Source organism: Globicephala melas, chromosome 7, assembly GCF_963455315.2.
Source record: "Globicephala melas chromosome 7, mGloMel1.2, whole genome shotgun sequence".
In the NCBI taxonomy this organism is placed as follows: Eukaryota; Metazoa; Chordata; class Mammalia; order Artiodactyla; family Delphinidae; genus Globicephala; species Globicephala melas.
In genome coordinates this window covers 6,782,216-6,794,476 of record NC_083320.1, presented here as the reverse complement: position 1 = coordinate 6,794,476, position 12,261 = coordinate 6,782,216, and the positions used below count along the sequence as shown (strand labels likewise).

Sequence of the window (12,261 nt, the reverse complement as noted above, 5' to 3'; positions counted from 1 at the left end):
ATGGGTGCTAGGGAACTTTTAGGGGTGATGGAAATGTGTCTTGATCATATTGGTGGTTAAAGTCATCAAACCACGCACTTAAAAATGGGTAGATTTGGTTGGATGTGAAGTATATCTCAATAAAGATTGGGAGGAAGAAGGACATTTTAATATTTAAAAGTTTAAAACTTCAAATAAAAAAATAGAAAAATTTAGAACTTCATAACCTTAGAACAAAGAACAGTCCTTTATACTGAATAATTTGGTTCTATGAAAAAACTGACAACAGTGTCCTTATTTTTCTCATTTCTCCACCAAGCAGAGAAAAATGCATTACAGACCAGGGGCTGGGAATGACTACCAGAGACTACCGTTTCCAAAAAGAGTGAGGTCTGGCATGCAGTCCACCCCAGATTTTCCTACCTGCCCAGCATTGGCAGGTCAGTGACTGAGACCTGCACTCTTGGGGGCCTGGAGCTAACACAGCTGCAGGAGAACGGGGGTCCCAGGAGCACCCACAGCTCAGGGCAGCCCTTCTGATGGGGACACTGGATGAAGGGCCTCAGTCATTTTTCTTCCTTTTTTTTTTTTAAGGGACAAGAAAAGATTTCTTCAAAACAAAACCTAACATTCCCTTCACACAGACCACCAGTGTCAGCTCTTTGGTGTCTGTCCTCGTAGATTATGCATATAATGTGTACGATAACACACATGTGTGCATGTATATCCATACATAGACTTGTGTGTTTGCAAAATGTGATCATACTGTACATACCATCCTATGACCTTCTTCATTCAGTCACAATCTCTACCTTCCTAGTCCAGTAATTTCCATCCTACGTGTCAGAGCTCATATGACATATTACTGATACATTATTAGAGCATATTCAGATTTTCCCAACGGGCCAGGAATGTACATCCTGTTTGTCCATTTGGGACCACACGGTACATCTGGATGTTGAGTCCCTTAAGTGTCTTAACCTAATGCATCTCCTTTCTATGACATTTACTTATGAAAGAGATCAGCCACTTTCTACATTCATCTGGTAGCTCTCTTGTGGTCTCATTTAACTATTCCTTGTATTTCCTAAAAACGAGAAGTGATGTCTAAAGGCTTGATGGATTCCAGCTGCTGCAAGGTGACACATCACATTGGTTGACACCGTTTGTGATGTGAAGATTGACATTAGACTGTGGCTGATCCCCTGTTGTATAGTTTGGCTTGCACCTTGTGAAGAGTCATAATCCATATGGCATCACTTTGGTGTCACAGGAATAGCCATTTCCCCTTCAACACTTCACCTGATGATTTTCACACCAATAAAGAATCCTTGTCTGAGTCAATGATGTCATCAGTATTTTAAAACGTAAGTTTTACCATTATTCAGCTATGGCGAGGTCAGCAGATCTGGAGACAATTGCCGTTGAAAAGATAGTTTGTTACAGTTACCAAAAAGAGGGGGCAGGCCATGCGGGGAAGCACCAGGGCCAGTCAGGAGGTAGAAGGATCAAGGAGAAAACATGGGCAAGAGTTCGTTTGTGGTTTCCGTGGGAAAGAACTGGTGAGATAGGGTAAGCAGACTTAAGATTGGCTATTTACTTCAGCAGGCCCTGGAGTGCAGGGGCCCCAGGGTGATTAGGGCAGGGCAGTAGTGGCTCAGAGTGTCAGAGCCCAGCAAAGGAGGAAAGGAGGCCTTGGGGTGTATGGGCTCTGAGTTGGTTGGTTTGCATATGAAAAGCAGTCATTTATTCTCTCTAGGAAAGAGCTAGCCCTGGGATGGCAGTCTCTCCAGGGTCAGCAAAGCCTCAGATGTCAAAGCATCAGAATTACAGAAAACAAAAAGGCATGATTAATACCATCAGAGTTCGTCAAATGATGTTTTTCCAATTCTATCATTCCCTTTGCATTTATTAGCTGGCATTCCTACGTTAAAAATTTTCAAAGTTTTCTCCCTTAGAAATTAAAATTTTTCCCAACTTTAGCTATTGCCAGCCATTATACTGTTGCAATCCAGTGACTCATTGATTTGCTCAAAAGTCCACTGAGGCCCTATTCTAGAGCCTGGAGATGGGATAGGAACAAAACAGTCATAAATCTCTACAGTCCTGGAACTTATGTTGGGGTGGGGGACAGACAATTAACAAGATAAATTATCTTGTATGTCAGATGCTGATAAGTGCTACAGAGAAAGGTAAGGCAGAGAAGGAGGACAGAAGTGTTGGGTGAGATGGTACACAATAGGATATAGATAGATAGGGTGACATTGAAGTAAAGACCCAAAGGAATTAGGGGAGTGAGCCAAGTGACTATCTGTGGGAAGAGTGTTCCAGAAGAGGAAACGGTAAATGCAAAGGCCCTGAGGCAGGTTTGAAGAAAAGCAGAAGCCAGTGGACTGGAGCGAAGTGGGCGAGGTGGGAAGAAGGGGGCCCAGATCACGCAGGGCCTTGCAGACATTATCCAGACGTAGGTGGGAAGCCCCTGGAGTGTTTCGATAGATGCTAACGACCCAAACGTCACTTTCTGCTTAGACTGGCTTCACTCCCGGACACCAGCTCAAGTCCAGTACATATATGTGTTAGTGGCCACGCCATCCCATGCATTCATTCGCTGAGTATTCTGTTCTGGGCACTGGAATACAAAAATAAGGGAAACAAAATGGCATGGGTCCCTGACGTCCTGAAGCCTGGAGTCAAGTATGGGAAGAGAGACCATAAAATCATCTCCTGTACAAGCATCGAATGCAATAGTGCCTCCACCCTAGTCGGAGAGGTTGGGGAAGGCTCTCCTGAGGAAGTGACTCTTGAGCTGGAATCTGAAGGATGAAAGGAGTCAAGGAGGAAAGGAGAAGAGGATGGTTCCAGGCAAAAGCAAACAGCGGGAGGCAGTACAGGGAGATGGGGAACAGCAGGCGGAGGAGGCTCAAGCGTGTGGCTTTAAAGTTGTGTGCCTGTAGCTGAGAGCAAGGCGAGATGCTGAGAGCAAGGCGAGATGCTGAGAGCAAGGCGAGATGCTGAGCGGGAGGGTGACTGCTCAGGGCTTGGAAGCCCCCTCTGCAGCATGGAGAAGGATGTAGTCAGACCAGGAAAACAAAGGGGCTGGTATGGACTCAAGAGGGAGCGCTGGGGATGGGAGACTAAGATTCTGGAGACACTGGGGGCAAACTGACAGGACTCGTGATGTAATCAATAGCACATAGGGTAGAGGAGAGGGACATGACTTGTTTGGCTTGCATAACACCAGGGTTTATCTTGAGGCTGACATTTCTCCTTGACCTTTTTGTTTATATCCCCACCCCCAAGGTTGCGTTAGCTGCCTGCTGAGTTTAATCAATTTTGTTGAGCTCTTGAAAATCCCTTCTCCTGGTGAAACCAGGAGTGAAGGGATAATCAGTCTATTTCCAGAACCCAAAGTGGATTAAGATAAAATAGCTTTCATTTAGCTGGCATCCCTCCCCCAAACCTTCCCCACTCAAGCTTGACAGCTCCTGCACTGGGAGCCCCTCTGGGCCCTTGTCTAATGCTTTGAACTGCTGAAACTACCATTTCTCCCGTCTCAGCACTAATCCAGTTGCCACTCTACTCCTTAAATGGGATTTGGCTTCTAGACATTAAGACCTGGGTGTGGGCACCCTCTCCAGATTCCCTACAAATTCCCCACACAGTCAGCCAGGGCCCAAGTGGGGTCATCTGTTTAGACAGAGCAAGGGCTAGCTGCCTGCTCACCCCGGAGGACACAGAGACCCTCTCCTCACCTCCTGGGACCGTCCCAGCTGGTTGCCCAAGGTATGTGGTCACCCTCGAACAAGCCTTCTCAGAAACTCAGGGCAGGGCGCAGGGAAGAGCCAGCGCCAGGAAGACTGACATTTTCGTGTAGTCAGTCTGTCCCAGTTTCACCTTTTCTGTGTAGTTTTCATGGACGTTGCTTGTTAAGGAGCGCACTGAATTCCAGACAGCTCCGATGGCCTCTTTGTTGTGGGGAAAGCTGGGGAGTGGTGAGAGACGGCAGGAAAGGGAAAGCACTGCTTAGTGTGAATTGCTGAGCAAAACTTTTGGGGATTTAACGTATTTTTAAAATGATATTCGTGAAGTGGTTATGCTGTGGTTTGCAGGGACTTTTTCTATTTTAATTGCCGTAATAGATCGTCAAGATAGAATTTTAAATTCAGTCTGGCTTAATGTGACGATACCAAGGCTTAGTCTCAAAGTAAAACCTTCTCACTGGAATCTATCTGGACGTCCTGGTGAGCTTTGCTAAGAAATGTCTGAGGCTTATCAGGAAAAATAAAACACCTTTAAACAAAAAAAACACACTCTAGTAAAATACAAACTAGACGAAGGCCTTATTTAGTCAAATGTGGGTACTGAGGCAGGTAGAAGGAAATGTCTGATGGATGTACAGCATCTCATGTATGGGTTTTATTCACAGAATGTTCCTGACTTTATATTTAAGATGATTTTACCTTTTCCTAGCCCTCTAAAACCTGACACAACACCCCAAAGGGAAGAAACTGCCAGGGACAGGTAGCATGGAGGCCAACGCGCAGGACAGTAAGTCTACACCAAACCACGTCATCTTCAAGAAGATCTCCCGGGACAAATCGGTAAGTAGTACAGAGGTGAGGGGCTTAGTAGTAATCTTTTTTCTTTTTAAAGGAACTTTTTCGAATAGACATAATCAACATCAAAATCTTATGAGGTGAATGGAAGCTCTATGTCTATTTTCCATCTCTGTCTGAGATGGATGATAAATGAGATATAAATGAATGAGTAAATTGCAGAAATATAAATTCTCTTTGATCTCAACAAGACTTTAGTCCCAAGACCCTTAATTTTCTCCTAATCTCTCAGTCCCCAACCCCTCGACCCCAGTTTTACCTCTTTTCCTAGCCTTGAACCCATGACTTAACCATTTCCAACATTGGTCGGTCAGTATCTATAACTTCCTTGACCCTTTTTCTATCATCTCACCTAACTGCCTGGTGAAAGCCCTGATGCTGGATCAATGGATCAATGCAACTCTCTACCTTCTGTCACCCACCCCAGCTGCCATGCTCTCAAACGTTGCTGGGCCTCCAGGGCCAGTGGATAAGGGAGCATCTCTCGCTGCTCCCTTTCTGCCCCTCTGCACGGTGGCTGCATGGCCACCCAATATCCTGGCACTCCGCATATTCGGCAGGGATGATGCCATTGCTGGCTCCATCGGGGGCACGTTAGATAGTCTAGATGTGCCTGTGAACTTCCTAGCCTGGGACACCCTATGGAGAGCCCACCCCACAGCCTCCGAGGATGGGATCTCCTCGCTCCACTCTGGATTCTTAGGGGCTCATAATCTAGTTCAGCACCATCCAAAGCAAGCCACATATCTAATTTAAAACTTTCTAGTAGCCATGTTAAAAAAGTAAGAAGAAACGGGGAATTCATTTTAATACTATATTTTATTTAACCCAATATATCCAAAAAACTATCATTTCAACATGTAAATGATATAAAAATTATTAACAACGTATTTTACCTTCGTTTTCTAAGTTGTTCAAACCTGATGTGTGTTCTACCTTTATAGCACGTCAGCTTGGAGTGGCCATATTCAAGTGCTGGTGGCCACCTGGAGCTAGTAGCTGTCGTATGGACAATGTGATTCTAGGTCATTCTTCTAGTTGACTTCTGAAGCCTGTACATACTGCGCCCGAAAGGAACTCTCCGATGCTTTTGCGCCTCACGAGAGAATCGGGCTTTGCACGGACACTCCCTACCTCTCCTCTCCCTCGCTGAGGATCTCCATCATTTTCATCAAGTCCTCTGATTCTTTGGGGAGACAAGTTGGGTGCCCCTCAAACTTTCATCCTCCTGACTCTCTTCCAACTTGTGTCTTTCCAGTGCACTTTATCTTGTCTTCTGGCAAAAGAAGAAAGAAAACACTCCTGCTGGGCCATATCATTTTCTCACTTTTTTCTTCCTCACATCCAGATAGACATCTTTGACCTGGGAAATTTAGAACTTTTATATATAGGAGGAAAACATAATTCATCAGGTAACGTGTCATGTATTAGGATCATTTCAGTGGCAGGTTTTGCCTGGCTGCAGGTGTGGGTGCCAGGGCCCTGGCTGTGTCTCTCTGTGAGTCTTTCCACTCGTCCGTCTTTGGTGATCTTCATCCTCTGGCTGGTGGCAAGACGGCTGCCCCAGCTTCAGGTGCCTTACCCTCACTTTCTTCTAGAAGAAGGAAAAGGCTGTTGCTTCCTGGGGTCACTTAAGGGTGAGGTTATATTTCTCCAGCAGACTTCTCTCATATCTCATTGGTCAAAACTGGGTCACATGCCCACCTTAAAGCCATCCCGAGCCAAAAGAATAGGATCTGGCCAATCAAGAATCATCCTTGGGCTTCCCTGGTGGCGCAGTGGCTGAGAGTCCGCCTGCCGATGCAGGGGACGCGGGGTCGCGCCCCAGTCCGGGAGGATCCCACGTGCCGCGGAGCGGCTGGGCCCATGAGCCATGGCCGCTGAGCCTGCACGTCCGGAGCCTGTGCTCCGCAACGGGAGAGGCCACAACAGTGAGAGGCCCGCGTACCGCAAAAAAAAAAAAAAAAAAGAATCCTCCTCTGTGATGGATGTTAACTAAATTTATTGTGGTTATTGCTTTTCAATTTATACATACATCGTTATGTTGTACACCTTAAACTTATACAATATGTCAATTATATCTCAATAAAACTGGGGGAAAAAAGGAAAACGAATCATCCTCTGGGGTGGTCTCCTCTTACTATACAACCACATGGGACCCTGGACACAATTGGTGACTTTTCTTCTTTTTTTCTTTTGGCCTCACCCTGTGGCTTGTGGGATCTCACTTCTCCGCCCGATCAGGGATTGAACCCAGGCCGCGGAAGTGAAAGCCCGGAATCCTAACCACTAGACCACCAGGGGACTCCCTACAGTTGATGACTTTTATCCAGGAAGATGGGGCACGTGGCTATGGGGTTTGCAAGCAGCAGGTGGGCTGCAGCCTCACATCATCCAGCCCCACTTCTCTACCTGCTCCTGTCTCTTCTCTCCTCTTCCAATTGCAGCAGAAGAGGTGCTGTTTCTTCCATGGAGGTTCATACTGCTTACAGCCTGGGTCATGGTCCACCACCTTCTTAGGGTCCTCCACCATCAGCCTCCCTCTGGGGCTATGTGCAGCCTCTCCCTCTCTACCAGTACTTGGCCTGAGCATGACAACAAGTACCCACCTCATGCATCTTAAAAACAGCAACAACAGCAACAAGAGCAACAAACTCCCTCTTGACCCCGTCCCCTTTCTAGCTCTCCTTCCTTCACAGCCAAAGCTTGAAAAAGAAGACATGTGCTCTCCAGCCACCTTCTCCCTTCCGTTCACTCTCAGTGCTCCCTCCTCCAGACCACTATCAGCTTTCCCTTTTGCTGCCAATGCAACCAAAGTCTCAGTGTTCTCTATAAAATGGACATAATCCCTAGCTCAAAGAGTAGTTGTGAGGATTAAGTGAAATAATGTAGTCAGTGTACTTAGCTTGGCGCCTGGTACATGACAATCACTACATGCCGTTTAATTGCAGGCCTTTCATCCTGCTTCAAATGCTTCCATGTCCTCCTAGATTCTTTAGGGTCCGGTCCTATAAGACCCTTTCTGGCATCAGCTTGCATGCCCATTTGGAGGCCATTCACCCACAGATGAAACCATTGGCAGTTCCAGAAGCATTCTCTTGGCTCTGGGCTTTGTACACACTGAATTGTTTTGCCCAGAAAGCATCCTTTCACCATCTAACTCCCCGCCCCCATCCTGATCACCTGTCTATGCTGTCCTTCAGGTGCTTCAACATCAATAACGCAAATAACCTGGAAGCCATAGAGATCCACTCCAGGATACGGCCATGAGGGGGCAGATACAGGAGATGATACAATGCCAACAAAAACTATCTTGAGTGTTCTTGGAAATAAAAATATGAGTTTCAGAGGCTTAGGGAAGAAGGAGGCTAGCCAGGGTCTATGCACTCACTCATTGGCGTACTTAGCAAATGTTGATTTAATTCCTGTATGTACCAGATACTATACTAGATACTGTGATGGCTGAAAGATGAATAAGAGAATTCTTACCATCACGGCAGTCACAGTGCTGTGGGTTAAAGTGGTGAGTGGTGGTGAACCCAACCCATGCTCTCCCACAAAGGGGGTTGGTAAAGAGACCTTTGCTGCCGGGGGCATTGAAACAGATAGGACAAGGACTGAGACATGGTCATCTCTTCCCATCCAGGACCCCTTCCCCCATTCTTCAGGGCATGGGTTCAGGTTTATCTGTACAGATGCTCACCTGAGAGGATTTCAGGGACTCCAGAACATCTGCCTCTTAATCAGAAATTCTTCTAACAAGGAGGAGAAACCTTTCATTCACAGCTAGAAATAAAAGGCTTAACATGCAAATAGCTGACAGGCGCCTCATATGCATAGGCGTAACTTTCCACTAAAGTATCATCAATGAATTCAACAAGTTTACCTGGTTGATATCAGACCTGGGCTTGATGGGAAAAGGTGGGGAGAACGGGGAGCTATCCAAGGGGTGGGAAGAATTCCTTGGAGCACTTTATGAGGTTGAGGAAGGATCACAGCTTGCCTGCAATCCACTATGTCTGCCTACAGCCAAGCAGGGAGAGAGGAGGTTGTGGACAAGCTGCAGAGCCAGGCCGCTCCTCTTCTCAGGACTGGTCAAAATGTTTCGGCTGTTCCTAATTTTTATTTATTTATTTTTATTGGTTGCTACTGATTTTTAACATGAAACCTTAGTGTCCTTTGGCCATTTAGAATCCATACCTGTTCTCCCCACAGGTGACCATCTACTTGGGGAAGAGAGACTATATAGACCATGTTGACCAAGTAGAGCCTGTGGGTAAGTTGAGTTTGGGGTGAGTTTTTTTTTTTTTAATTAATTAATTTATTTATTGGTCGTGCCGCGTGGCATGCGGGATCTTAGTTCCCCGGCCAGGGATTGAACCCATGGCCCCTGCAGTGGATGCGCAGAGTCTTAACCACTGGACCGCCGTGGAAGTCTCCTGGGGTGAGATTTTAATGCTGGTTTTCCTTTAAGTCATCAGACAACCACTAGTTTTGTGTTATTTAAATTGACTTCATTAATAATCTAATCAAAGAAATGCAAATTAAAACATCATCAAGGTGCCACTGGCTGATTGGAGACAAATTTAAATGAGACAAAGGACTCATTTCTAGATAAAGAACATTCAAAACTCACCCGTTAAAAAAAAAAATCCAATTAGAAAATAGACAACATGAAAAGGCATTTCATTAAAGAAAATATATAGGTGGCAAATGAGCATATAGAAGAGTGTTCAACAACAACAACAACAACAAAAAAGAAAAATGTTCAGGACTTCCCTGGTGGCACAGTGGTTAAGAATCCGCCTGCCAATGCAGGGGACACGGGTTCAAGCCCTGGTCCGGGAAGATCCCACATGCCACAGAGCAACAAAGCCCGTGCACCACAACTACTGAGCCTGCGCTCTAGGGCCCACGAACCACAACTACTGAAGCCTGCACGCCTAGAGCCCATGCTCCATAGCAAGAGAAGACACAGCGATGAGAAGCCCGTGCACTACAATGAAGAGTAGCCCCCGCTCACCGCAACTAGAGAAAGCCCGCGTGCAGCAACGAAGACCCAGCGCAGCCAAAGAAAAAAAAAAGACCTGATTTCATTTCTAAAAAAAAAAAAGAAAAGAAAAATGTTCAACAACATTAGTTGTTAGGGAAATGCAAATTAAAACCACAATGAAATATCATTATATGCCTGTCAGAATGGCTAAAATTAAAAATAGTGACCATACCAAACGCTGGCAAGGATGTAGAGAAACTGTATCACTCGTGCCTTGCTCGTGGGAATGGGAATGTAAAGTGGAGCAGCCACTCTGGAAAACAGTTTGGCAGCTTCTTTAAAAGCTACACATCCACTTCTCATGTGACCCAGCAGTTGCATTCCTGGACATTTATCCCAGAGAAATGAAAACTTACGTCCACACAAAACTTGTACGTGACTGTTCACAGCAGCTTTGTTTGTAATAGCTCCAAACTGGAAAGAACCTAAATGTCTCCAGTAGGTGAATAAGATTAAACAAGCTGGGGCACATCCATGCCTTGGAACACTACTAAGCAGTGAAAAAGATTGAACTACCAATCCATGCAACAGCTTGTGGGTCTCAAGGACACTGTAATGAGTGGAAAAAGCCAATCTCAAGAGGCCATGTACTGTATGATTCCATTCATATAACATCTTAGACATGACAATGTTATAGAAAAGGAAAACTGAACAGTGGTTGCTGAGGGCTAAGGATGGTGGGGAGAGGCAGCTGGGCGTGACTACAAAGGGATAGCCCAAGAGGGAGATCTTTATGGTGAGGGAACAGTTCTGTATCCAGATCGCAGTGGTGGTACACAAATCTCCATTTGATAATATGACTTAGAACCATACACACATTGTACCCATGTCAACCTCCTGGTTTTGAGATTGTACTGTCATTATCTAAGATGTAACCATTGGAAGAAACTGGGTAAAGGATACCTGGGGACCTCTCTGTACTATCTTTGTAAATTCCTGTGAATCTATAATTACTTCAACTCAAATTGTTCTTTTTTTAAAAAAAGAGTGTAAAAGACTGGCATTTTTAGGCACTAGGATGAGAATGTCCTTTGGCAAAACACTTTCTAGAAGGTCATTTGGCAGTATGTTATCAAAAGCCAAATTCAATTCTGCCATGGATAGAGATTTATCTATAAGCGTGTTCACTGCAATATTAATTATAATGGGGAAAATCAGAAACATCCTAAATGCCCTAACAACAGGGGGTTGATTAAATAATTTATGGTGCCCCTGGTCAATGGAGCAAATGTGTGGCTATTAAAATGATTCGTACATGGGGCTTCCCTGGTGGCGCAGTGGTTAAGAATCCGCCTGCCAATGCAGGGGACACAGGTTCGATCCCTGGTTCGGGAAGATCCCACATGCCACGGAGCGACTAAGCCCGTGTGCCAGAAACACTGAGCCTGCGTTCTAGAGCCCATGAGCCACAACTACTGAGCCCACGTGCTGCAACTACTGAAGCCCACGTGCCTAGAGCCCGTGCTCCGCAACAAGAGAAGCCACAGCAATAAGAAGCCCACGCACCGCAACGAAGTAGAGCCCCTGCTTGCCGCAACTAGAGAAAGCCCGTGCACAGCAATGAAGACCCAACGCAGCCAAAAATCAATCAATAAATAAAATTTTTAAAAAAGATTAGTACACATTATATGTGTGTGTGTATGTATGACTAGTATGAATATGTGTTTTCACTATATAGTTGAATGAGGAAAGCAGTTAACAACATATATTAAAAAAAATTCATATAAATGTATATACATCTGGAGGGCTTCCCTGGTGCCCCAGTGGTTGAGAATCTGTCTGCCAATGCAGGGGACATGGGTTCGAGCCCTGGTCTGGGGAGATCCCACACGCCGCGGAGCAGCTAAGCCTGTGCGCCACAACTACTGAGCCTGCGCGTCTGGAGCCTGTGTTCCGCAACAAGAGAGGCCGCGATAGTGAGAGGCCCGCGCACCGTGATGAAGAGTGGCCGCCACTTGCCACAACTAGAGAAAGCTCTCACACAGAAACGAAGACCCAACACAGCCAAAAAAATAAAAATATACATAAAAAAAGAATATTAAAAAAAATGTATATACATCTGGAAAATCATTCTGTACCGATATGTTGACAATGGGTATCTCTGGGTATCTCAAGTGGAGGTGGCTTTGTTTTCTCTTTGCTTAGCTTCCCTTTCTAGTTTTCCTGTAATGAATATGGATTACGTGTGATATATATATGTATACACACACACTTCAAGAAGCTTCCAGTCTCTTTCACATCCGCCACCCTCACTCTTCTCTCTCTTTTGGTTTAGATGGTGTCGTGCTGGTGGATCCTGAGCTTGTGAAGGGAAAGAGAGGTGAGGCAGAGCTCGTCGTCCTCCGGGGAGCGGTGGTCTGGCTGCGGGAAGGGGGCGTGTGTGTGCAAGGAGGGGCGGGGAAGCTCTGGCACACCCATTCTCTCTGCCAGGCCCTTGCACCCACATTCCCTCATACGATCCTCAGGACACGGGCCCTGTTCCCACCAGAGCTCACTGTCCGCATCTTCCAGATGGAGGTGAAGACTCGGGGAAGCCACTTGTCAGAGGTGGCAGGATAAGGAACGGCAGACAGAGCCCGGAGCCCCAGTCTGCAGGCTCTGCGGACTGCCTGC

At 45.9% G+C, this 12,261-nt stretch overlaps 1 protein-coding gene across 1 annotated transcript in view; it reads left to right on the top strand.

The window, feature by feature from the left end:
• Positions 1-4,505: 4,505 nt before the first annotated feature.
• Positions 4,506-12,261, top strand: part of SAG (S-antigen visual arrestin) — a 30,235-nt gene continuing 22,479 nt past the window's right edge. The window contains exons 1-3 of the mRNA XM_060301435.1: positions 4,506-4,580; positions 8,811-8,871; positions 11,924-11,968. Of these exons, the coding sequence (XP_060157418.1) occupies positions 4,506-4,580; positions 8,811-8,871; positions 11,924-11,968 (181 nt within the window). The remainder of the gene's footprint in view (positions 4,581-8,810; positions 8,872-11,923; positions 11,969-12,261) is intronic.